The 24564-nt window shown below is 40.2% G+C and overlaps 1 protein-coding gene across 3 annotated transcripts in view; it reads right to left on the bottom strand.

Annotated features, from left to right (window-relative positions):
- The window catches only part of Pard3b (par-3 family cell polarity regulator beta), a 1014383-nt gene that overhangs the window by 415523 nt on the left and 574296 nt on the right, over positions 1-24564 (bottom strand). For all 3 annotated transcript variants that reach the window (XR_012908166.1, XM_075951370.1, XM_075951371.1), the window contains exons 12-15: positions 19841-20011; positions 15577-15709; positions 10831-10930; positions 3156-3271 (exon numbers count right to left, since the gene is read on the bottom strand). Coding sequence is in view for 2 of the 3 variants with exons in the window: in XM_075951370.1 (XP_075807485.1) it covers positions 3156-3271; positions 10831-10930; positions 15577-15709; positions 19841-20011 (520 nt within the window). In the remaining variant the exon portion in view is untranslated. The remainder of the gene's footprint in view (positions 1-3155; positions 3272-10830; positions 10931-15576; positions 15710-19840; positions 20012-24564) is intronic.

Below are 24564 nucleotides of genomic sequence, written 5' to 3'. Positions count from 1 at the left end.
ACGTGTGTGGACAGCCAAGCCAAGTGGACAGCATAACAGGCAAAGCCTTTTCTGTCTAAGATCCACGTGTGCTTAGCGATTAGGGGAATGGGATGGGGAAGCAGAGGCTGAAGTTTTCATAAGACTTTCCCTTCTTTGGAAATACACGTAAAAAGAAGTAATTGGAATCTCCTCACCTTTAAAAGTCCACCATAACACGTGAACTGACTCAATATACAGGTTAAAGTTATCTTCTGACTCGGCAGCAAGAGCAACACGGAAATGGGGTTACTAATGGTTCCTACAGACTTTTCCAAAGACAGTGTCAGCTGCATAGCCCAGGCTGGCCTTAGGTCAAGCTCTACTGCCATCCACCAAAGTGGCTGGAATTGTAAGCATCTGTGAGCATCTACCGCCACACTTAGATCTGACAAAGAACTGGCCAGTCCAAAGTCATCACTCAATAAACAAATACGAATGCCTATACTTTTATGTCTCTGTATTCTTAACCATGTGAGGCTGATGCTTTTTCCAGGTTAAAAAATATTATGTGAGTATTCTGCCTAAATCTTGTAGGTTTCACTTGTGAGGGTTAAATCCAGGGCTTTGTGCATGCCAGGCAAGCACTCTACCTGGAACGACATTTCCAGCCCTAGAGTTTATTATTAGCTTTTAACTTTTGAAGTTGTATTTTATCCTGCTGAGAGAATTAGTCCCCTAAACATTGTCATCAACAGCATATAATAAATATAATAAATAATATAATATAATATAATCTATTTCAGGGTTCCCAATGGTGCTTTAAACCATACATCACTCTACTCCTCTAATCAAAGAGGAGATGCTTCCAAATGCTCAGCACTGGACCATCACTGGGCTTACTTGCTGTGAAAGACAACACATTTATTAAGCTCACTCCATTTTCTCTCTTGGAAAGAAGTCCAAGATGGTTCTATACTGCTTACTCCCAAACTCCCTTAGCCTTAGATTCATGCTTCTCAGAATGGGCTCAACTTTTGACAACTGCTGTAAAAATGTTTTAATAGCATCCAACTAAAATACTTTGCTATAGTGCAATTTAAAGGAAGTCTTTTAGCTTATGTCCTTAACAAAATAAGCCATGAACAGTTGTGTAAATTGAACAAATATTACTATTGTCATTGTTCATTAGAGTGTACAATAAAACGCAATGGATAGATACTAATGTACATATTTTAGAAATAAGATTTCAATTTCAAAGAGAAAATTTTCTAAAAACAAAAAAAGTCAGTATTAGCTCAATGCTTTTCTCAACCCTTATCAGAGAAGCTTCGATTTGTAGTAGATGGTGATGAACACTGAGATCCACAGCTGGGCAAAGAACAGAGAGTGAGAAACTATCCCAGGTCTACATGGGACATCTGTATCCTGCACCCTCTTCCCAAGACTCAGGGATTGCTGGAGAAGTGGGCGTTCAGTGAGAGGCAGAGCCAGAGATGGTGGTGACTGCAGGAAACAGTGTCAGCTGTGAGCTAACAGGGACAGCATGCACAGGCACCAGGGTAAGCTCAAGCCAGACCAAATTCTATCATGGAGAGAGGAGGTGGGCATGGAGTCCTGCCTCTAGCTGCGGGCCTTAGCACCTGAAACTGGGAGGTTCACTTTTCTTTAAAAGTGTAGTCCCTGATAAGTCAAACGCCCTCCAGTGGACAGCCATAGCCTCAAGAATACATGGGTAACACTAATGGATTTGATGGATATACCAAAAAAGTAAAATAAGTAGGGTAGGTAGAGAAGGGGGTGGATTTGCAAGAAGTTGGGGGAAGGGGTAAATATAATCAAAAACAGCCTATGAGAGTCTCAAAGAATTAATAAAATTTACAAAAAATAAATAATAGAAAACTTTTGACATGACTGAGGTTTAATAATTTTGTAAACAGGGTTTTTTTTCTCTCTTAAAATGGATGATATACTGTTTTCAGCTTTGACACAGATTTTAGAATTATAATGCTAGTCTTTTTTAATTAAATGAAGAAAAACAGCAATATATTTCCCTACCCAAAATTAAGAGTCATTTTTATCCACTCATCTTATTTATGGAGAAACTGGGAAGACAGAACAGGAAATGTTTATCAAGCACTTCACAACAATGAATTGCTCCTTAAAGTATTAGTAATCACAGATGTCACTGTTGTACATTAGCCCTTTGGTTTGTCACGGGTTTGCTCTCGAGAAAACACCCTTACGATCAGTGCTCAGGGCAGCCTCCTTGCTGGGCTTTCTATCTGTCTCACACTATAGGTGATTTGAGCAAATGCTTCCCAGTGACTTAGTTAATTCATAGAAAATGGAATCAATTTCCCTTGTTTCATTGTGACTGAACGTTTTCCTGAGCGGCTGTAAATGAGCAAGAGAGAAGCACCATTTATCAGATCATTGGGTAGAGCTTGCTATTTGGATGATTCTGCTTCCTTGTTACTATTAATGAAATATATAATATACCTCAAGAAAACACAATTGCAGAGGTTGGCCCCTGAGCTCTTGAGATTCAATGAGTATTTTCCTTTGAGTGTATGCTATACCCTTCTTCTAAGATCCCAGATGGCAGCAATACTGTTCCTCAGTGTCTGAGACGCCTTACAGCCCCAAGTCCTGGTCAAAATCGTTGCCAGAGTCCTGGAGCTCCCCTTGAAGCCTACGATCTTCAGAATGCCAGGATCGTTGTTTAGCTGTCACACTAGGGTACCTCAACACCCTCAGTGTGACACACCCAAGGGACAACTCACCTCTCTAGCGTCATAGGATTTGGGGATATTTGGTTGAAGAAACCAATGGGAAGTATCCTTTGGCCTCACTAACCTGCCCAGCTGAGCATCAGGTAGGCCACCAGGCATGGTATGCTCAAGCTGGACCAGTACACAGAAGCAAAGAAAAGTGGGATGAAGATTTTTTGTGGCATTCAAGTTTTCCAGAATTAGGTTTTTCCTGATCTCCAGAGGGAGTGAATTATGTGGAATGTTTCATAGAAATCAGCATCTCTCTTTCACAAACAGACTAATCGCAGTGACGTGTGGGGGAGGAAATGCAAAGACGTGAACAGTGCCTTTCTGAGCTTCTGCAGTTGAAGGAACAAAAACTGGAGTTGTCGGTGGCGATGCCCTGGGAAAGCAACGTGGATGCACGTCCCAGTTACTTACCAAGGTCCATGCTCTTGGAGGCTTTCAAGTTAACTGATTCAGACTGCATGGCTGGTGTCACAGATCTGAAATTGACATGCTGATCTGGAAAATACACTGTGGAATCCACTCCAGAGCTGTGGAAAGAAGGTATATATTATATTTAGGCTTAAAGCAAGAGGCAGGCAGGGAGGGAGGGAGGGAGGGAGGGAGGAAGATTATGAATGGACATGAATATATAGTTCTCACACTGAATGCATTCCCTCTTTTCAACCTGCAGCCATGTATTTTAAATCAATTCTTGTTTCTCAGACTTCTTTTATAGAATTGCAACAATTGTGGCCTATACATTTTATTCTGCAGAAAAAATTTCGCCAAAATGTACGTGGGCTAATAACGTCTTCTGTTCCTCAGTCATTTCTGCTAATTGGGACACTACTGTATCCTATATAACTTCAGGTGGGTGAGGGGTGCCTGGGAAGCCCCAACACTTCAAAGGATGTTGCTAGATATTAGCCGAGCCCACAGTGGGCTAAGAGATTCCTATGGGATAAGGGGGCCCTTTTAGAGAGCGGCGAAATGACATCTCCTTAAAGAAAAACCTTGAATGACTGACGGCTGCAGGAGCCCGAGTTTTACCTCTTTAGGTGATCTTCAAAGAGGAACGGTAATGCTGAGTAGATATTCTGTCCATCAACAAAACCAAAAGGAAGCCACAGGAACAGCACCGTTGACGACTTGGACACAAATACATTAAATGCCCTTCATGGATTTTTTTAGTACTTGGGGTCAATCTAAAGAATTTTGCTTCTACTGAGCACTCTGTTTTGATTGGGGATTCAGTAGAAATGATTATATAAAGAAATTTTAGATAGTGGCTTATTTTTGTTTCGAAATAAGTATGGACACACCGTCTATAAACTAAGTTGCAACAGCTTTCTTTCTCTTTTACAGTGCATACATGCTGCTCATTTCAGGGTGATTCTGTCAGGTGACAAGTCAGGGTTCTTTGACAACCTGGAAGGTCTGAGAGTGGCCTTTAAAGAGTCGGGGATTTTAGACAAACAGCAGAAGCAACATTAATCTTGAATGAAGGTCCCTCTAAAATGCAGAGAAGAATCTTAACTTTCAAACTAAATATACCACCCAAGTTTAATTGCTTTCTTTAAAAAACAAATTTTTTTACCCTTGATATTTAATATTTCCTGCCAGTAATATTAAATAGTAGCCTGATGAATGAATAACTGAACCTCCACTACTGTAATGCAGTGGGTAGAAACAGAAAGGGTGCCACAGTCCTCAAGAGTCAGGGCACAGAGCACAATGGACATTTTATGTCCTGGCTCTGCTACTTGCTTGCTGTGTGACTTGGGCAAGACATTGGATCTCTCTGCACTTCGCTGCCCTCATACATAAAGGAGTGTAATCATATTGTCCACCCTTCGGTCTTAGTTTCCTCATCTATACAATGTGAAGTAATAGGACATCTCTGTAAGGTTTAAATAAATTAATAAATTCAGATATGCAAGACACTAAGAATAGTGCCTATCACGTGGTAAAAACTCAATGTTAATCTTATTTTAGTATTAATAAATTCCTAATTATCTTTTTTTCCCCCCTGTGAATCAAGGTGGTTTTGGAATGAGGACTCAGGGCTCTCTCCAATACAAAGATTACACCTGTTTTCATGGAAATAATGCAGAAAGTTTGAATTGACTCTTCAGGGTTACTAAGATTCCAGGTGTTTCTTTCTTGGTATCTGGTTGCATTGTCAATAGAGGAAGCCTTCAAATGCTATAGACGTGATACCTAGCGATGGCAGAGTATGCCAACTGCGCTCCAGAGTCCTTGGCTTATGTAGTGTTACTGATGCCTCTGTGGTCTAATGGAAACACTCCCATTTTTCCTCCCAATTTTGTAGCATTCAGAGACACCACTGAGATCACGGGCACCCCATAGGCTTTGGTGCTGCAGAGGCATGTGATACATGTGTCTCTACTCATCCTTTATTTGCACATAAGATCTTATGATTTTTTTCATGTGTGGGGATGCAGGTCTAAGGTCAGCGAGACACATCATCTTTACAGATTCAAAGGCTTGAGGCAGAAGGAGTTAAAGCTCATTCATCTATTAGGTAAGAGTCTACTGCCCAAAGAAGGGGACTGATGGTCCCAGATCACACAGCTGCTCAAGGGAAAAGCCTGAACCTGAGTCACAAGCTTGGCTTAAGATACTGGCTGGAACACACAATTAAGTCTTTTCCTTTTAAACTCAAGATCTGATCAGTCTCCTGAGTCACTTTCATTTTAGATTTTCCTTTGCTTCAACCGAGGGGTAGATGAGATTAAGTAAGAAAAAAAAAACAAGTAGTTAATGGAAGCATATGCTATCTATTGTAATGAAAGTCTTCAAGGAAGACTTCAGGACCAACATGAACACTCCTCTTTAAAACAAAGGCCTCACTGCCTTTAAAGAACTCTATTCATGGCTATGGAAATCTACCCATCTGATGAAGGTGTGGTTAATCCATTTCAGCCTCTTAGAACATCTTTTCAGACTTGGCAATAATTGACATGCCAAGAATAAGAGCTCAAATTCTCTAAGCTTTTGGAAAATAACCATTCTTACCTCTCCCATCCTACAAATATGGTAGGAATGACATCTGATACAGAATCAAGGTTAGAATCTGCTTAAACAAAGCAAGTATATTTTTTATAAAAATATTAGGATCTGACTGAGGAAAATATGATAAATGAAAGCTGCACATATGAATGTTGTAAATCATTTGCACATAGATACATATGTCTGATTACATCCATTAATCTGATGTTATATACATCTGTTACATTATTTTCAATGTATCCAAATGCACAGTTTGAAAATGCTCATTTAGCAGGATCCCTCTTACCATAGTACAAAATGGAAATGTAAAATAAAGATGAAGTCAGATTGGCAGATAGTTAAGGAGGGAAGTGAGGGCACTCCAAGACGTGGTGGGATTAGAGCCGATGTCAGCAGACATCACACTGAAACAGTGAGTGTAGTTCTGAATTAGTTAATGTGGAAATATATTAGGGATGTAAGTTAGACTGGTACAATCACTTGCAATTGTATGCTACACATTGAAAGCATTTGGAGAGAGGGTGACACAAAGATTAACTATAAAATATGACCTATTTTAATTTGGAAGGAAGTTGGCATGTGCTCATGGCTGAGTGCGCTGCAGTGCAAAGCTGGAAACTGACAGCAGGCCAGAGACTTGTCCTAGATAAAGGCCGTGTTTTCAGCATGAACAACCAGGGAATCTCTCAAATAGAAAATGATACTCTTGTCAAATTCTGCTGCATAATGAGTAAATACGGACAGCAAGAACATATGCTGTTGTCCTGAAAATGGTGACAAACCAGGAATATGAAAAACACAGAGGAGTCAGGAGTAGACGTTCAAGGAGAATTCTCCGAAAGTAAAAGGCAGGGAGAGAGATTTGAAGGACCTGCCAAGAAAAGTGTTTGAAGCATCAGTAGTCTATGACTGCATATGGGGGGAAGAAGTATGGCGGAGAAAATATGAACAATAAAGGAATAACCAAATGTTTTTTAAATTGTTAATAACATTGAATTAGTTAGGGTTTCTATTGCTGTAGTAAAACAGCGTAACCAAAAACAACCCAGGGATGAGTTGTTATAGCCCCTAGGACCGCTAGCTCAGAGGAGATACCATCCCCAGTAATCTGGACCCTCCCACATCTATTATTAATCAAGAAACTATACCTCTAAAGACTTCCTATAGGCCAATCTTACGGAGGCATTTCTCAAACCACCGTCCCTCTTCCTAAAAACTCTAGCTACTGTCAAGTAGACAAAAACTAAGCAGCACAAATACTTAACATATTTTGTTATTGTTTGACTTCAATCACTCATTGAGACTTCATAGTAAAAACATATTTTTCATACATTTTGTTTTTATTCAAACACACAAATTCTAAACTTCTCTCTCCCGGCATATCATTGATATAACAGAAATAAGTTCTGATTTTGTGTTGCTTCAAAGAATAGGCATGAGATTTGATCAATTTTAGTCCCCCTCCCTTAATACAAGAGAGCTCTTCTGCTTAGAGACCCCATCCTTGAAAGCGCACATTTCCACTGTAGAGGGCTTCCCGTGTTTGACTTGAAAGGCAAGGAGACAGCCTTCCTTACTCAACTTCCCTGGCTCCCTTCCAGTTCTTCCTCTCTGCTCACACATCCAAATCCCACTACTGCTGGTCACCTAGGCAACACAATGGCTTGTAGGATGGTATAGGTCACAGATTCCCAGGAGGGGAAGGAGTTGCAAAGCATTAAGACGTATTTTATCCATCTCAGAAATGTCTCTGTCCCTTCTACCTATATAATTTCTCCTTTCTTTTAGACCCTGCTACGCTCATGTCTTACGAGTCTCGTTGGCAATGGCTTCCCCGTGTACAATTGAAATTGCTCAGGGGTTGACACTCGCAACCCATGCTTCTCCACTGCTTTCCAGAGAAATATGATACTCATGGAACATGGCAGAAACCTGCCATGGATTTTCCTCCACATGCCAAAGTTTCAGCTACACTGAACACGGGATTCCTCCCTCTCTCATCAAGACTTTTCTTCTTCCACATTCCTGTGTCGTGGGCCCCTTCATTTTCCATGAAATCACTCTTTATTTGATGTAACCCTTCCTTCATCTTAGAGACAGAGTTGGGGTTCAGTCTTCTGAGTTACCAGGACATTCTTCACTGATCTCTCCTTCCTAATTAGTTGTGTGTTTATCTTTTTAGGAGAAAAATGAATCTTTTTATTTGCTTTAAAAAGTTTTGTTTTTTTTTAATTAGCCTAAAATGAGTTGGGTTTTATTATGACCTTGGTCAAAAAAGATTTTGGGTTATTATTTCTCTTCCCTGCTTTTTCCTCATCCCTGCACTCCCTGTACTATCTCACCCCATGGCATCTCCTACTTTGTGTCACATGTAGCCTTGGGTACCCTCATCCCTTTCTCCACACTTCTTGTTCCCTCTTTAGGTTGCCTATCTGGTTTCATAGTCTATACCCACTCTCACAATCCAATACCTACATACATACAACACTAAACATCTGATTACACGAGAGAACATGTGAGCTTTGTTTTTCTGTGTTTGGGTCACCTCACTTAATATGCTTTCCGGGTCTACCCATGATCCTGCAGTTTCCTAACTTTGTCTTTGAAATAGCTGAGAAAATGCATACATATTCATAAACGTGACATTTTCATTATCCACTTTCCAGCAGATGGGCATTTAGGCTGGGTGATATTCCATTGCCATGGTACTTAGTGCAGCAGTAAGCATGGATTTGCGGATGACTCTGTGGCAGGAGAGAATCCCTTGGGTACACGGCAAGAACTGTTTTTTTCTGGGTCATATGGTGGTTTTAATTTTATTTTACCATATATTTGTGATTCTATGAATGTTTTGAAAGTACTTTCTTAATTTTTGAGATTATAACTTAATTATAACATTGCTCTCTATTCTTTTTCTCATTCCACACCTTTACATATACCCTTTCCCCATCTTTCAAATCCAAGAGCTCTTTTTTTCACTAATTAGTTTTATGTGCATTTATCTACATACATATATATTCCTAAATCTTCCCTGTGGAGTCCATATAATGTTTCTTATATGTTTGTTTTCAGGACTGAGCTGTTGGCACTGGACCACCAGTTGGTGTGCGCTTCAGTAGGGAAGGCCGCCTCTCCCACTCCCAGCTTTCCTTGGCTGCCTTTGTGTAGGGTTGAAGCCTTCTGGATTTTTTTCATCCACTTTGGCATGTTCCTTAGTGTCTCCCTTTTCCAGTTCATGTTTGGGCAGTCATGTGGGTGAGACTTTGCAGAGGTAGCTTTAGATGTTACTAGAGAAACAATCTCTCAATCAAAGTCCCTGATCTGAATCATATGATCCTTCCACTCCCTCTTCTACAGTGTCTCCTGAACCTCAGGTGCACGAGTGATTTGTAGATGTGTCCTTTAGGACTGTGCTCCAACTCTGCATTTGGATGGCTTGTGGCTGTCTGTAGTGGACAGTGGATTTCCTCTGTTGCAGCTCAGATAATTGCACAGTTTTACATTTCCCCCAGCAGTGGACAGGGCTCTCATCCCGACAGCCTTGGCATCATTTCCTGACATTTATTTTCTTGATAATACTCAGGTTGACCCAGGTGAGATAGAATTTCAAAGGGGTTTTAATTTACATTTTCCTGGTTGCTAAGGATATTGAACATCTAAGAATTATTTATTAGACATTAGTGTTTCTTCTTTTGAGTACTGTCTATTCATTTCAATAGCCTACTTATTGATTACATAGCTGTATGTTTTTTGTCCTCAATTTTTGCAGACCTTTATATATTCTAGATACCAATGCTTTCTACATACCACGCCCTGCTGGGACAGAGCTGACTGAGATTCTCCCATTCTGTAGGCTGTCTTTCCTCTCTGAAGACAGTTTCCCTTGCTGTGCAGATACTTTAATTCCATCCATTTCCACTTGTCAATTCTAGGGACTATTTTTTTGTGCTGCTAAAGACCTGTTCAAAAAGTGCTCAAGTAAGCTCACCATGCTTTCCTCTAGCAGGCAGAGTGTCTCAAGCTTTAAATTAAGGTCTTTGACCCATTTTGAATTGACTTTTGGTCAGGGTGAGAGATTTCTGTACATCATCAAATTCATTTTGGGTTCAGGATCAAGACAGGCAATGCAGATAAACGAACAAAACTAACGACATCCATATGTTCTTCTACGAAAGCCCCATCAGTGCTGGTTAACATATTGTGATTCTCATGATAATGTTTTGAGGAAAATAACTGACTTCAAATACTAAAAATCAGAGGTAGTACCGCATAGGCAGCTTGTCTCCGGTAGAGTTGGCTACATTCACGTCACCTAATTTCTACAAGATTATATTAGAAAGAATAATAGAAATGACACCAGCACTGATAATAGAAAGATGAAGAAATTTCACAGGATTATCATGGGAAGCAGAATGTAATAAAATACACATTTTTTAACAGCCACAATAAATACAGAAAATAGCAAAGAGACAATTTAATGATTTTTAAAGCTCATCAGAAGAACACAATCTATGAATTCCCCTAATCAAATAGTATGTATGCTTAGTGAATCTTCCCCTCTCATGCTTGTGTGAGTCTAAAAGTTATTGATTTTCTAGTTTCTATTATAGAATGGCTATAATATTGGGTACCCTTTCCAATATTTTAGATTATATGGTGTTGCTTTAATTTTTAGGTTCCATTAACTTTCTTGGAGCTTCTATTTTTAAAATTCCTTTTGTGGTTGCCAATTACAAAGTAAATAGAACCTGAAGCTTTATGCTTTCTGCGTTTTATTTTGTACCCTCCTATGTAAGTCTCCTTTCAGCTCTGTTCCTATGGCCTTCAAACTTGGAAAAGAAACACCAGTTATTTTCTTAGTGATGTTAATTAAATAATATGGATAGCAAAAAAAAATCCAGGAAATCAATTAAGAACAATGCAAGCTCTTAGCCAGAAAATCCTTTCATCCAAAAGGAAAATATAGACTACGAGATTTCCATTCTGGAAAGAAATAAGAGTTAAAATAAGGTTGCTGAGTTTTCCCAGAAAACCTCTAACAGGGAACATTTATGATATATCATTTTATCGATACCTGTAGCTGTAATCTTCAAGGCCCCATTCCAGAGCAGGATGTGGTGAGGGGGACCGTGGTACTTCATTCTCAGCCCACCCATCATTGGGAAGCAATAGGTCTATAAACAAGGAACAAATAAAGCTGTAGTAAGCCAGAGGGAGAACGATTCAGTGCCTACTTTTGTTTCAGTCCATCTCTCAGACACATAAACCAACTTGGAAATCAATAAAATTTCACCTGGAATGGAAGGTCTCACATGAATGCTCCCTGACTGAGATGGCCAGTGCCTTCTAGAGTGTATGCATGTGACCTACTCACTGGCCACTATGACATATAAATCTCCACCTCTCAACAACCTTTTCTTACCTGTGAAAACCTGGGGCTTAAAAATATCCCTGATCTGTAGGAGACTCATAAAACATGTCTTTTATGCCTTAATATTTTTATAATTATGGCTTTTTAATTAAAACTCTGAAATATAATTTAGGCATTTACCTGAGTGAGAAAAAGTATGAAGAAAAAGCCTTGAGACCCTGTATAGTCATTGTTTGGAGAAAGCATGGGAGAAAGGCCAACTTTTTGTATCTGTGCTGTAAGGTCTTGTAAGCAAAAGACTGGAGTCTGAATTTGTGGTTTCCTACTGAACAAAACATGGCATTCTTCTACAGGCTCTTCATAGTGGAGAAATAACATGTACCCTGATCTTCACTGTTACTATTAAGAAATGAGTTCTGATGAGACACTGTGGGTCAGACATTATGCTAATCATATTGTTCATTCTGAACATTCTTTCATTTATTACAACAAAATGACTACGGATTAGAAGAGCTGTAGATCATATCCTTTTCCCTAAATGGCTCCCGAAAGCCTATTGATAAGTTGTTAGACTGAGCCTCTGTCTGGACTTCAATGACATCTGTCTTTACCTGTCAATGTTTAGTTCTGTGCACTAGTGGCATAAAGTAAGTCCTGCATCACATCTATCCAGTTCCATTTTTGTGAAGACAGCTATCTATTGAGCTAGCAAGCTGTAATCTATTCATCAACAGTTCTCTAACTAGACTGAAGGTAACTTCTTCTTTGTCTTCTCTTTTGACTCTTTCAGAACTGTTAGAGTCTTATTATAGCCATCATTTTCATTTTTATTGTGTTCCTAGGGTCTAGCTGTGTTCCTCAGTGTGGTGATGGGAGCAGAGGCCAACATCATGTTAGTGTGGCTCTGTGTACAACATACTCTGTTGAACTTTCTTCTCTTGACCCTGACACCTTTGTTAAGCTCTGCACAGGTGAACAAGCATAGAATTCTAATCTCACACAAATAATGTTTCTGGATTAACTGACTATATGAGTATATTCCCAATACACAGGCACCCACACACATCCCTGTGAATGCTGATAATATATTTTCTAGTCCCTAAGTTATTGTCAGTTAAATGTCCCTCTTTAATTACCATATTATGTTTTTTGTCTTGTGGAGTCCATATAGTCAAGAATTGCAGAGAGATGGATAAAAAAAATCATGGCTTTAAACAGGATAAGAAAGCTATGGCCCTGGTCTGAAGTTAGCTCAATATTTGTCCTTTAAATAAAATGTTGTTGAAAATAGCCACACTCCCTTATTTGCACACTTATTGTAGTTGTTTCTCCACTATGATGACCAAGTCGACAGAGCTTGATGACCCCGCTTCAGACTCTTCTTAAGGGCAATAACAGTGCTGCAGCACTGTACACACGCCTGCCTTCCTGATGGTATTTGATAACATAAAAATGTCAATCAACACTAGTCAAACTGAGAAGGAGAATTCAATGTCCAATCATCATTGCAGAGGGCCTCCTGCTATGGATGCAGACCTGGATGGACTCTGACCCCCACAAATATAAACACGCGGGCAATTTTATTATTTCTTCAAAACCCCACAGAGAACATGGATATAGTGGGACAGGGCAAAGTGGAAATGTTGGATTTGAAGTAGGGAGGGAAGACCTAACAGTGGATGACGGGAAGGATGTGGGCAGTGGCTCACCTGAGCTGCTACCCAAGCTGGAAGCGGAGACAATGCAGGCAGAGTGTAAAGGAGTGGAGGGCAAGGGGAGAAGGGTCAGACTAGAGGTGGCTGTGCTGAGACTCCCTCCGTCAGCATGAATCCCAGTGCTGGTGCACCTGTCCAGACTGGCCAGAGGCCCCAGGGACACAGCCTCCCTCCCGCTGCTATCCTCAGGAGGCCCAGCTAACAATTTTCCAAAACAAATCTGAGTTTTCTGCTGTTCCTATTTTACAAATGTTATTCTAAAAATTCTTTTCTGTGTAACAGCTTGAAGAGAATAAAATGTAGAGCAAACTGTGGGCAGTATGTACTGCTATACAGAATGGATGGAACCCAGTATATCAACACGGAGCCTTACACACACAAAGAAAAGGAAAAGGGGAAGGAGGCCAGTTGATGTTTTGACTGTCCCAGCTTCTCTCCTTACTAGACATTACATTGTGTCAAATCAACCTTGTTCTGCTAAATGAGGCCCTTTTAAGTCAGTTAACCCCTATCACAGTTCACAAGTCTCTGTCATGTAGCAACTTCACTGGCTCTGAAACTCAGGGACTCTTGGAATTTTTCAAAGTGCAAAATGTGAAGACTTGAAGAGAAGCAGTGGCCATGATGAGCGCAGGATGACAGTATTTTAATTCTAGAATCTTCATAAACGCTCTAAGTCAGTTGGCTTACACGAATAGTAAGCTTATCAGCTGGCCTCTAACTGAAACTGCCGTGAGTCCATGCTACACGAAGCTGGGTCTGTGCAACTGGGCGACAGGGTACAGACACCCCAGGATCTGATAACAGGAAGACTTTATTTCCTTCAGGCAGACAATGGTTAGTTGCCTAAGAGGCTTATGGCAATGACGTAGCCAATCTCGGTTACTTTCTTACAGTACCACACTACTCCACAGTGGACATTACCAGGAATTTTCTAGTGCAGATGGGAACGGTCTTAAAAGGGCTGGGATTTTCACACAACGTGGAAAGTCAAGGTAGGAAATGAGGCAGGCACCTGGCAGTGGGTTTTAGTGACTTTGTTTGTTGTTGCTACTGCTGTTTCCTTCTCGTTGGCATGAAAGCCGTTCTGTCTGCATCTATGTTTGAGAAGGACGAGAACATGGGAAAATCTTCCCAGAGATTATCTGTCATTGCTGTAACCAAAGAACTCAATTTTTTTCAACACAGAAAGCATAAAGAGTTCTAAGGATGTTTCTGTGTTCTACAAAGGAAGTCTCTTCCTCCCCTGCTTTGTGGACAGCAGAAGTGAAAGTCTCAAGATCTGTCCAGTTTACTTAAGGTAAGCCAAGACAGACTGAGTAATTCTTTTTAACTGGTTACAATGTAAAGTTAGCATTTCATAGACATTCTTAGGATCAGGTAGAAAGACTTCCATGTTTCTAGGGAACCAGAGAAGGTAGGGACTTTGCCGTGGCTGAGATGAACCAAAGCCAGGGACAGGAATTGAAGCCAGGCTCCGGGTTTATCAAATATGCATAGTGTTGGGTAAATTATTTATGTTCCCAGACCTTCTATATCTCCACCTGTAAAGTGAGGCTAATAATATGACACACTTTGAATTTGAATGTAAATTGCTTAACAATATATCTAACAAACAGCAAATACTTGAAATAGAAACCTTGCAGAGGTATCCCTGCCCGCCTCGCCCCCTGCAACATCTCATTCAGATGAAACGGTCTAATGCTCAGACAATCTCAGATTCATAAGTTCATTCTGATATAATAACATCAGAGTTTGGGATTTGTTCCTGTGCCATTATAGTTTGGTGACATCTTATGTGTCTTAAAACACAGGATCGATGGTAGAATGTTTATTGCAACCACTGCATATGAGGCTGTAGAATGTTCAGTGATATGTAGTATGTTCATCATGTGCTATAAATTGCGGGAAAAAAATCTTAGAAATTACCTATGGTAAATTTCATTTTACTTGCATTTTATGCATACATATTTGCATGAAGAGAATATTTGAAAGATCTACATAAAATGTTATTGATTAGGAGCCATGATAGATAGAGGAATGAGTAATATTAAATTTTCTTTTTAATGCTTTCCTCTAAAATTCTTACAATGAATATGTATGTATTGCTTTTGCAATATAAAAAGTAAAAGCTATTAAAGAAGAAGAAAGAGGGAGATAAAACAAGTTTCTGGGTGACCTGGAGTGTAAGCTTGAAGGAACAATGAAGAAAATCCAGTAGTCCACTTGCAATGTGATCCATTCCAGTCATCAGACAGCCACAGTCCAGCTGCCACGTCTGGCCTCAAGCTGTGCTGTTCCACTACTTGTCACATTCATCTTGGACCCAAGCACAAGGCTGTGAGTCACGTCTCGACCACGTTGTGGTGTCATGTAAATCCATGCGATTTTGAAGAGGCTTGGTAACTTTCAATGATAAAAATGATCTTCAAAAAACTCACAGTTTGCCATCTTTGATTCTCTAGCCATGGTTTGTTTTAAACAAAATCCTCATGTTTGGGGCAGCAAGCACAGAAACTGTCACTTAAACTGGAAGCCTTGCCAGGAATCTGATTCACAAGTTCTGAGTCAACACTCTCACCCACCCCTCAGTTCGCCTGACTCTGAGTGACAGAGTCTGCACTTTGCCTAATGAACTTGTCTTTGTCTCTGATACCTTTCTCTCTTCTAGTGAAAAGCCGTTTTTTGTGGCTTTGTGCCCTATTCGAAGAGAATGGAAATGGAGATACCTTACCTTTCCTTCTATTTTCTGGACTGTAAGTGCCAAACGGATACAATGGACTACCATCATTTCGCCTGGAGGTGCTCAGAGCTTCTTGACAGTTCTCAAAACTTGGTCTGGAAAGCACCCCACAGTCTGTAGGCTCCTAGGGACAGAAACAAAAATTGCATTTTAAAAGTACATTTCAACTTGGACAATCGAAGCGGAGTGCAAGCATGGATGGTCCTCGTCAGAAGCCCCTTTCGAGTCTCAAGCATGTACGTCTTCATTCAAACATCTTTCAATACGACATAAAGAGCACGGACAATGTAGTGTTAAGGATTATGAGTGCTGATAGCCAACACAAAGAGGATTAACTTTATTATTCTTTTCCCCCACTTACAACTGCCTTCTTTCAAATTCTCTTCCATCTGCGAGTACAGCTTGTGGCAGTGTCAATATGAGAATACAGTTCATGCCAAGGGTGTTTCTCTGCCAACCAGCTGGTTCCTCTCTCCCTCTGCCACTCTTTCTCCCTCAGTAAGTGCATATGCTCTAGGACAAATCGGTACCCAAGCAGTGTTTGTCACCAGAAAGCCACGAGTGCGTCCTATTGCAGACCCCAGGCTTTGGCCGGACGCTAAAGTAAAGATCTATGGCAGGGCCAGGCAGCGGTTCTCCCGAGAGCCTTTTTTTCTTCTATATTTCTCTTTCCCGTTCAGATTCTGACAGTCAGTAAACAAACCCACAGTTCCCTGCAAACTGCTGCCTCCAGAATAACACCCCACAAAACCATCCTCCGCAGGTGCTGCAGAGGTAGCAGGAGGTAGCTGATGACAGAGAACTCAGGTTTTCAAGCGGACTGTGGCATAGCAGGCTGTCTTTCGCTCTTGTTCCTATTATTCACCTCCCTAACAGATTTCAGGGAAATAAATGATTTGGAAGCCATTTCATAGCTCTTCTCTTGGCCATTTGTGAGAGGCACATGCCGTAAACACAGAGCTACTCCCCGAGCTCCCTCCTCCGGAAAGCATTTGGCTGAAACACAATGCATTTGATTCTACTTTGTCCTCTTTAGTTACGAAAGAAAGAAAGAAAGAAAGAAAGAAAGAAAGAAAGAAAGAAAGAAAGAAAGAAAGAAAGTCAGTGTCTAGCTAAACAAAATATTTGAAGCATTTGGTTCTATTCTGATCCTAAATAATTAAAATGTTTTCAGCTGCAGAAGGCTATTAGCTTTTCAGGAGGGTTCCTAACACAGTACTCGCACACATAACCATGTTACCCTTGGCTGCTGTTGTGCAGTACGGGAAACCAGTGAGTCCTAGCTTAACGCTGGAGCCCCAGCAGTCAAGTAGACGTAGGACTCGCCTTGCACTGCCTTGTGTTTTCACTTCACAAGAACAACGAGAACAAAAACAATTTTTTTCTGCTTTCCTAGCTCTTTGATAAATGACACAATCAATATCCCAACAACTGATCAGTAAGCAGCCTAATTAAAGCATCCAGCCTGTAAAACAGAGCTGTCGTGGAGGCCTCCATTAGTGTCCCAGCCAATAAAAAATATAATGGATTTTTAAACATGTTCTGCCTCTGTGAAGATGAGCTGCAGCAGGGAGGAAAATGTTTTAGGAAAGAGAAAAACAAAACCAGGTCATAACCCATTTTTAAATATCAAGTCTCTAGGCACAAACAGAATCACAATTCAACCTGAAGCTCATCCTTGGAAAAACACGCTTCTGTTCAAAATGATTCTGATTCAATCAAGAGCTCATTATGTATTCTTCCTGAGGTTCTCATCAAAACTGTTTACCTATCTTGTACAACTGGGTAATGTGGGGGAAAAATAACAACTTTATATTTTGACTTTTCTTAAGTAGCATCTTCATTTCTTTTCAATATTGGTATAATGTTCCAGCAATTATGCTGGCATTCTTGCCAAATCTAACTAATTGATTTGCCCTAATGTGTGAGCAGTGCTTAAACCTCCTCTGGGTTATCGATGCTTTTCTATGGACCAGGGGGTACTTGCTGTTCTTTGGGAGAATAGATAGGAAGCCACTGTGCACAGCACACACTGTGCACAGCAAATGCACAACACGGTCAGGCTGATCCGGGAGCTCTCATAGCTGATTTTTTTAATTAATAAAGATAAGCTATGCATTAGGCTTTTGACTTTGAGACCCTTTAATCATCATGGCTACCACAACGATTCTCTATAGCTCAGAGTCCAAACGCCTGCTCATTTCCCATGGAAAGCACGTAAATATTGTGGCAAGAAAATGGATCCTTGTTTAAATGTCCTCATAAAAATTGCTTCTTGTAACAGTAGTTCCTATTCCTGATCGATTCTCTGGTGAACTATATTAACAAGACACATCTGAGGCTTGGAATGAACTGAAAGGTGATACTTTCTTCGGATGGGATAATGCTGACCACGTTCCACCCTGGACTATGGAATTAAAGACGGAGACACCACAGTAAAGAAAAGTGCTGACAACGAAGAACTCCAGCTCCATGGCCAGGGTATCGCATCCACCACTGCCATTCACATCCACGGCCTTTTAGAAACAGACGTGGAATGGGGAAGAGGAAAGGTAACGATACCTCTAGTCTATTAAAGACATACTCATTCTTTTCCCTTTTTGCTTAGTTTGGCCTCTGCATGACTCTAAGAGTTCCTTTAACAAAGGTACCTCAGCTAAGGAAGAAGAATGGAAGGGGCTGCTAAAGGAAGCTATCGTACACAGATTACATAAGAAGGGGTGACTGAGTCCTTCCAGATTCCCTTCTTCACATCACTTTCCAATCCCAGGACTCTACAGGAAGGACCAGAGCACACCAGACAGGCTCTTTTCTCGTGTTAGGAAGCAGTAGATGAGGGCATTCAAACTATGTACCCAAGTGAAGCCCATTAAATATTCATGAAGACTCTGTCACTTAGGTAGACACACGTGTGGAAAACAAGCTCATTCATTATATATAGTCTTCAGTAATTGGCCAATTTACATTTCTTTAACATCTACAAGGTTATACACAAAGAGTATAGGAGGTACAGTTATTCTCTCCCAATAGTTGATAATATAGCAAGGGAGGAGATGGTCTATCATTTCACTATTTCAAGACCACCCTGTCAGATAAAGTGGGTCTCAGATGCAGCTTTTCCATTCATTTAGCAACATTTACTGGGAGCCGATCACATTTGGAGAAATGAAGCTCTAACGGTGGATAAAACAGGTACAAGTATCTGTCTTCTATACATCAAGCGCTTACATTAGCTGTGCATTTTCATGGTTGGGAAACAGCAAATTGAGGGTTTTAGCACAAGTAATCTGCATATAACACAAGGAGACCCACTGACAGATATTTCATTTTGATAATCTTTCATTTTTAAAATTTGGTTGAACTTACTACTAACACTAATGTTTGATATCAGTTTTCCAAGTAGTTCATCTCCTACTTTATATACAAGTGTAACAGAGAAAGATACTTTGGCCTTAGATACTATCCTAATATCATGACGTATAAATGTGATGATAGTTTGTCAATTTGTATGAACCGACTCATTTTTCCTGAAGTAATTGTTAGGAACATTTAATACTTAATCTTTTAAAACACTGTTTTAAGATCAGCTTTGTTTATAATTTTGTGTAAATGAAATGTTTGGGTATATCAGCATTTAAGAATTATTTTTACTCTTTTTATACTATATTATTTTATATTAAAGTTCATATTTAAGGGGGAATTTTCCATTCTTTTAAAAAGCACAATCAATTATTAAAAAAGAAATAAGACTTCCATTTTTTAATAAAATAAAATGCTCAACAGATCAAACTTTAACTTAGTTATACCGCAGGACTGTATTAGCTATGTGTAGATTATAGGGGCGAATATAGATATTTAATTATATCATAATAATCTTCACAATAAACACTGTATACGTCCATCTGACCAGGAACTTCCTAAGGTACAGGCATTGCTAGCATATCACCAAAAGTTGTATTAAGAAGGATGCTTTTTTAGTAAGTTCAGAACCCCTAGGAATTTCTGAACATAAGCCCTAGTAAACGCAGACTGGTAATATTTGATAAATGATTTACTTTATATGCATATTTCATACATTTTTTATTATATCTAAAATATACAACCACCTGTTTCTTTAATATATCCATCTGAGTATGTCTGGACCATACTTTCCCAAGGACAGACTCAATAAATGTAAACCTACCACATGTGTGATTGAGTCTGCATATTCTGGTGACCATTTGAGCCATCTCAGGAAAGTCAAGAATGGTCTCACCTCCTGTGGTCTCTCGGGCCTCCTCAGTATCACCAACTGGATCATGCCGCGGATGTTTCCCTCCATGGACATGGACCTCCTCAGGGTTTCCATGGCTTCATGGTTGGACTTGCCCAGAAGAGATTCCCCATTCACAGCAACCAGTTGGTCATTCACTCGCAGTCGGCCATCCTGGGGCAGAGGGGAAACAGCGTAAGACGAGAAAGCATGGTGATGCCAGGTAGCCGGTGGGAGGAAAAGTTCAAGTACGGAGAAGACAGAGTCAGAATGGGAGCGGTTCTGGAGCTAGTCGAGCAGTCACAAATACGAACAATCGTGATTTGTGTGAAAGGAGTTATTTTTAGAAGTCTTAGAGCAGAGAGAATTGTAGAGCTCAATAAATATCAATAAAAATGTATTAAAAAGAAATCAGAGTTCTGAGCTGCAATAATTTAGACATGTCTGATATTTTTTTATCTAAAGCTCTGTCTGGCAAACATACGAATCTAGCACGCTTCTGCGGTTTGTTTTGGTAAATACCCTATGGGGACTCGAGGAACCCGGGTTAGGAAACAAAGGCAGTAGCTATCTCCCACAAGGAGGGTTTGCATTTTCAGGCATGGAAAGACGTGCTTAAAAGCTGTGTGCTCGAGAGTATAATGCCTTTCTTAGCTATCACGGCTAGCCTACTGAATGGAGAGAACAGATTCCTCATATAATTGTCTCTACCTCAAGCACAGACTGACTCATCAACACATCAGAAGAACACAGATGTGTGCAGTGAAGGACCAAATTGTCCTAACACCTCTGGTAGGAAAGCTTGACAAAGGGAGGGATTCCCAGACTATTTCCCGGGATGTTCCAGCTAATAAACATTTTCATCTAGCCCTCCTAGAAGAGAAGCCTTTTACCATTAAAGTTCCAGGAACCCCATGTGTGGAGAGTCAGCCTCACTCTTCTTCCCACCTTTCTTCATTCAGAAGTCACCTTCGGCCAGAAGCCTTCTGTCAGTGAGGTCTCTCCATCAGTGGCTGGTAAACTGGGAGAGCAGCTCTTCAGGAAGCCCCTTTGGGCAGACCACAGTGCAACCCCTCCCGGGGAGAACGGTGTTTACAGTGTTTATAGACTGCTGAGTGGAAACTGTCCTGTGCTACTTGACATGCAGAAAGTCAGGTTCAAATATAACTGGGAATCTTGTCCTGCTGCTGATGTTAATACATTTCACAAAAATAGAAGTGTGTATGCACAGTTCTTTACTTTTCCAGAGACTTCTTCCATATCTGCCTCCTGCGATGCTCACAGACCCAAGTTAAGGAGATTCGTGTTTTTATAAAATTTTCCACAAAGTAATCAGAATATTGAATTCTAATTCTAATTTGCCTAGGTCACTATGGTACATTGGATGAGACTCACGCAAGCTTAGTTTTGTGAGCTTTGGCCCTTCAGCCCCTTTCACTTCATGGCCTCAGTATAGTTGTGCAGTGCTTAACTAAATGCAAAAAAAAAATCCTTGTAGTAAAAGGTAACTGGGATAGAAGTTCAAATGAACAGAATATAATGCAAAACTGATAAAAGGAAAAAAAATACTCCCTGAGAAATGACCAAAACAGACACACAGTATAGGCTGGAAGCTAGTCATTGAGCCTCAGAGAGAAAACCCGTGGGGTGGTTGATAGGCTTGGACAAATACATGGGCAGATGGCTGGAGGAACTGTTCCCTAAGGAACAGGGAAAGAGACAAAGTGACAGCTGTTGGTCTAGAGAGCATTTAAAGATGTCCTACACATCACCTGGTGGATGGAGTCTTGGCAACACAGGACTGCAGAGGCCACCCAAAGGAGTACATGCTCACACAGGAAGAGCGTTGAGATAGCAAGGCATTGGGATTAGTAGAGAGTGTGTAAGATCAGATACAAACTGTTCCAAGGCCTGTCTCATGGGAACTTAATGTCTCTCCCTCTGGCTTCGGAACTTCACTTAACCTTTCCCCTAATTAACCAAAAAAGAAATTGCCTCTTTCTGCTATCCAATTGTGAATTAGGCACACAAAGAATAGGATTAAGCCTCTGTGAAATGGTGAGGAGGACCACTGGGCTAATCTTGTCACTGAAATTCTCCTAATGTAGCTGGAAGCTGACGTGCAAATTTTAAAGTTGAGGAAGAAGGAGAAGGGTTGGATCTGGACACTGGCACTGTTACCCGGAAATGAGCCATGTTAAGATCTGTAGAGGTCAACTGGGAGGGCACCTCATCCTCTATGACAGGAAGAGGAGCAAAAAACAAAAAAAACTGAAGGAATCTGAGAAAGAATTTAATGACTGGGAAGATGAGAGAAGAAAACAGTTGTATAGAGAAGCTATACCAACAGCTATTAACATAAACCTATTTCTAGATGCATTCTAGGTTTCAGGCATCAAGTAGGATATGTTTAATATATTCAAGTCCAAAACAAAAGACAAGTCAGCCGACTCACCCCAGGGCCCCTGGAATTTGTTGTTGTTGTTGTTGAGACGTTCACATTTATCACATATGTCACTAGAGAGTTGTGGTCACAATAAAAACCCACACACTCTTGTTTGTAGGAGTGGCTGTCCTCTTGCTATTGGTGTGTGCTTCTTGTTCATAAGATAAATGACGGGTAATTTCATTAATGGCAATGCCAGGAAGACCACATTGTCTTGACATTTAGAATACCATCACAGAGCTTCAAGCTTAGAAAGGTCCGCAGAGGCCATCTGGTCCACCTCTCCCATTTACAGACGGAGAATATAATGCTCCAGGAAGACGAGGCATTGTTTATCTAACACCAAGTAAGACAAGGTGCTTCCATATATATTAGGACTGGCTCAGCTGGTTAAGTCAAAGTTGGAAAAAAAAAAACCAGAACAGTCCAAGTCTTGAATTCACTAGTATTTCCCAGGCATGTGAATAATATTTACTTATCTGCAGAGGTGTTTTGCTCCAAGAAAAGCCTTTGAAAACTGGGGAGAAAATACGCTGTAGGTGTCTGCTGGACAAGAGCAGTGTTTGAAATCTGGGCGCATACCTGACACCTGCATGCAGGAAAGTATAGGAGATGCCCGAGCATGGGAGCAAACTGGAGGAAAAAAGAAAGATCTGCTTCCTAACTACATTATCTAAAGACATCATCTCAAGTGAAGTTGCTTGAACACAGAACTTGCTACTCAAATTCAAAATACTCCTGAAAATTATGTATATCTTTTCACTTTGAAATGATTTTCACCAAGGAGATTAGTTTTCTATGACATTTTTCTGCTACTATTATGTTCAGATAGATATTTGGTCATGAGAGTTAAAACATACAACTTTATATAAGTGAATACAAATATCCAAAGATGCTACTTACTAATTTTAGCATATCTACAATCTGGGTCATGCTTACACTTTTCCAAAGGAATAAATCTTGGGTTTACAAGATGGCTAAGACGGTAAGAACACTTGCCATGTAATCCTGGTGACATGAGTTCAGTTCCTGGAACCCACATAAAGGAACTCACTACACAAAGTTGTCCTCTGACCTCTACATGTGTGTCATCGCATGTATGCTTACAATACAGACATCATACATACATGTGTTGTATAATAACAGTAGCAATCATAAATAAACAATTTTAGAGACAAAGGAAATCTTTCCTATATTACGGTCAGCAGAACCCTAAGCAAAAAGACCCAGTCCTTAGCTTTGGCACAAAAGCAATGCTGAGGGAGTAAGAAAATGGGAATAACAAGTACCAGCGACTTACTCAGGGTACTTTAGTGGAGACATGAAAAGCCTAGATGAGTTATAAGTTCCTTTCTTATCTGTGCCTGGGATGGCTTAGAAAGGCATCAGTCCTAACTACTTATCATAAACGGAAGGGTCAAGGGCTCAGAGACCAGGAGCATTAGGAACACACCTGCCTTCTGAAGAGTCTTTGTGGAAGCCTTTTGAGTGGCCTCTGCTAATCATTTCTTCCAATGATCTTCCTACTATATAAGGATGTAAAGATAGAGAATTGGTTATAGTAAATGATTTCAAAAGGGTCTTAGCATGGCCAACTCTTCTTATCTCTCATCTCTTTCATTTTCTAAGACAAGATCTCAGCTTGTAGAACAGGCTGGCCTCACTATGGAACTTACTATATAATCCAGGCTGGCCTCAGACTCAGCAATCCTGCCTTGACCCTCCAGTGATGAGTGATGTGGGAAGCCCTTCGGTCAATGTGTTGCTTTCATTGGTTAATGAATAAAGCTAATTTTGCCCAGTGGCTCAACAGAGTAAAGCCAGTTGGGAAATTCAAATAGCGATGTAGAGAGAGAGTAGGTAGAGTCAGTAAGATGCCATGTTGCCACCAGTGAAGGAGACTGAGCCTGGTGGTAAAATATAAAATAACAGAAATGGGTTAATTTAAGATGTAAGAGCTAGCTAGATATGAGCTTAAGCTATAGGCCAAGAAGTGTTATAAATAATATAGTTTCTGTGTGATTATTTCAAGTCTGAGCGGCAAGGAAATAAATGAATGGTCTCTGCCAACAGATGAGGATGTGTATGAGCTCCTACTGTGCTATTTTGATTCCAAAATCACATTTCTAGAGATGATTAAGGGTACTAAAATATTAATAAAACATCTAATAAGCTTCTACAATGTAGTCACTATGCTTAAACTCTCTCAATGTATGAGATAATTGAAACCTTATGATAACAGTACTTTTTAAAAAGAAATTGAAAGGTTGAATGAATTGTT

The sequence above is a fragment of the Microtus pennsylvanicus genome, chromosome 17 (assembly GCF_037038515.1).
Source record: "Microtus pennsylvanicus isolate mMicPen1 chromosome 17, mMicPen1.hap1, whole genome shotgun sequence".
In the NCBI taxonomy this organism is placed as follows: domain Eukaryota; kingdom Metazoa; phylum Chordata; class Mammalia; order Rodentia; family Cricetidae; genus Microtus; species Microtus pennsylvanicus.
This window is presented reverse-complemented; position numbering and strand designations above follow the sequence as displayed.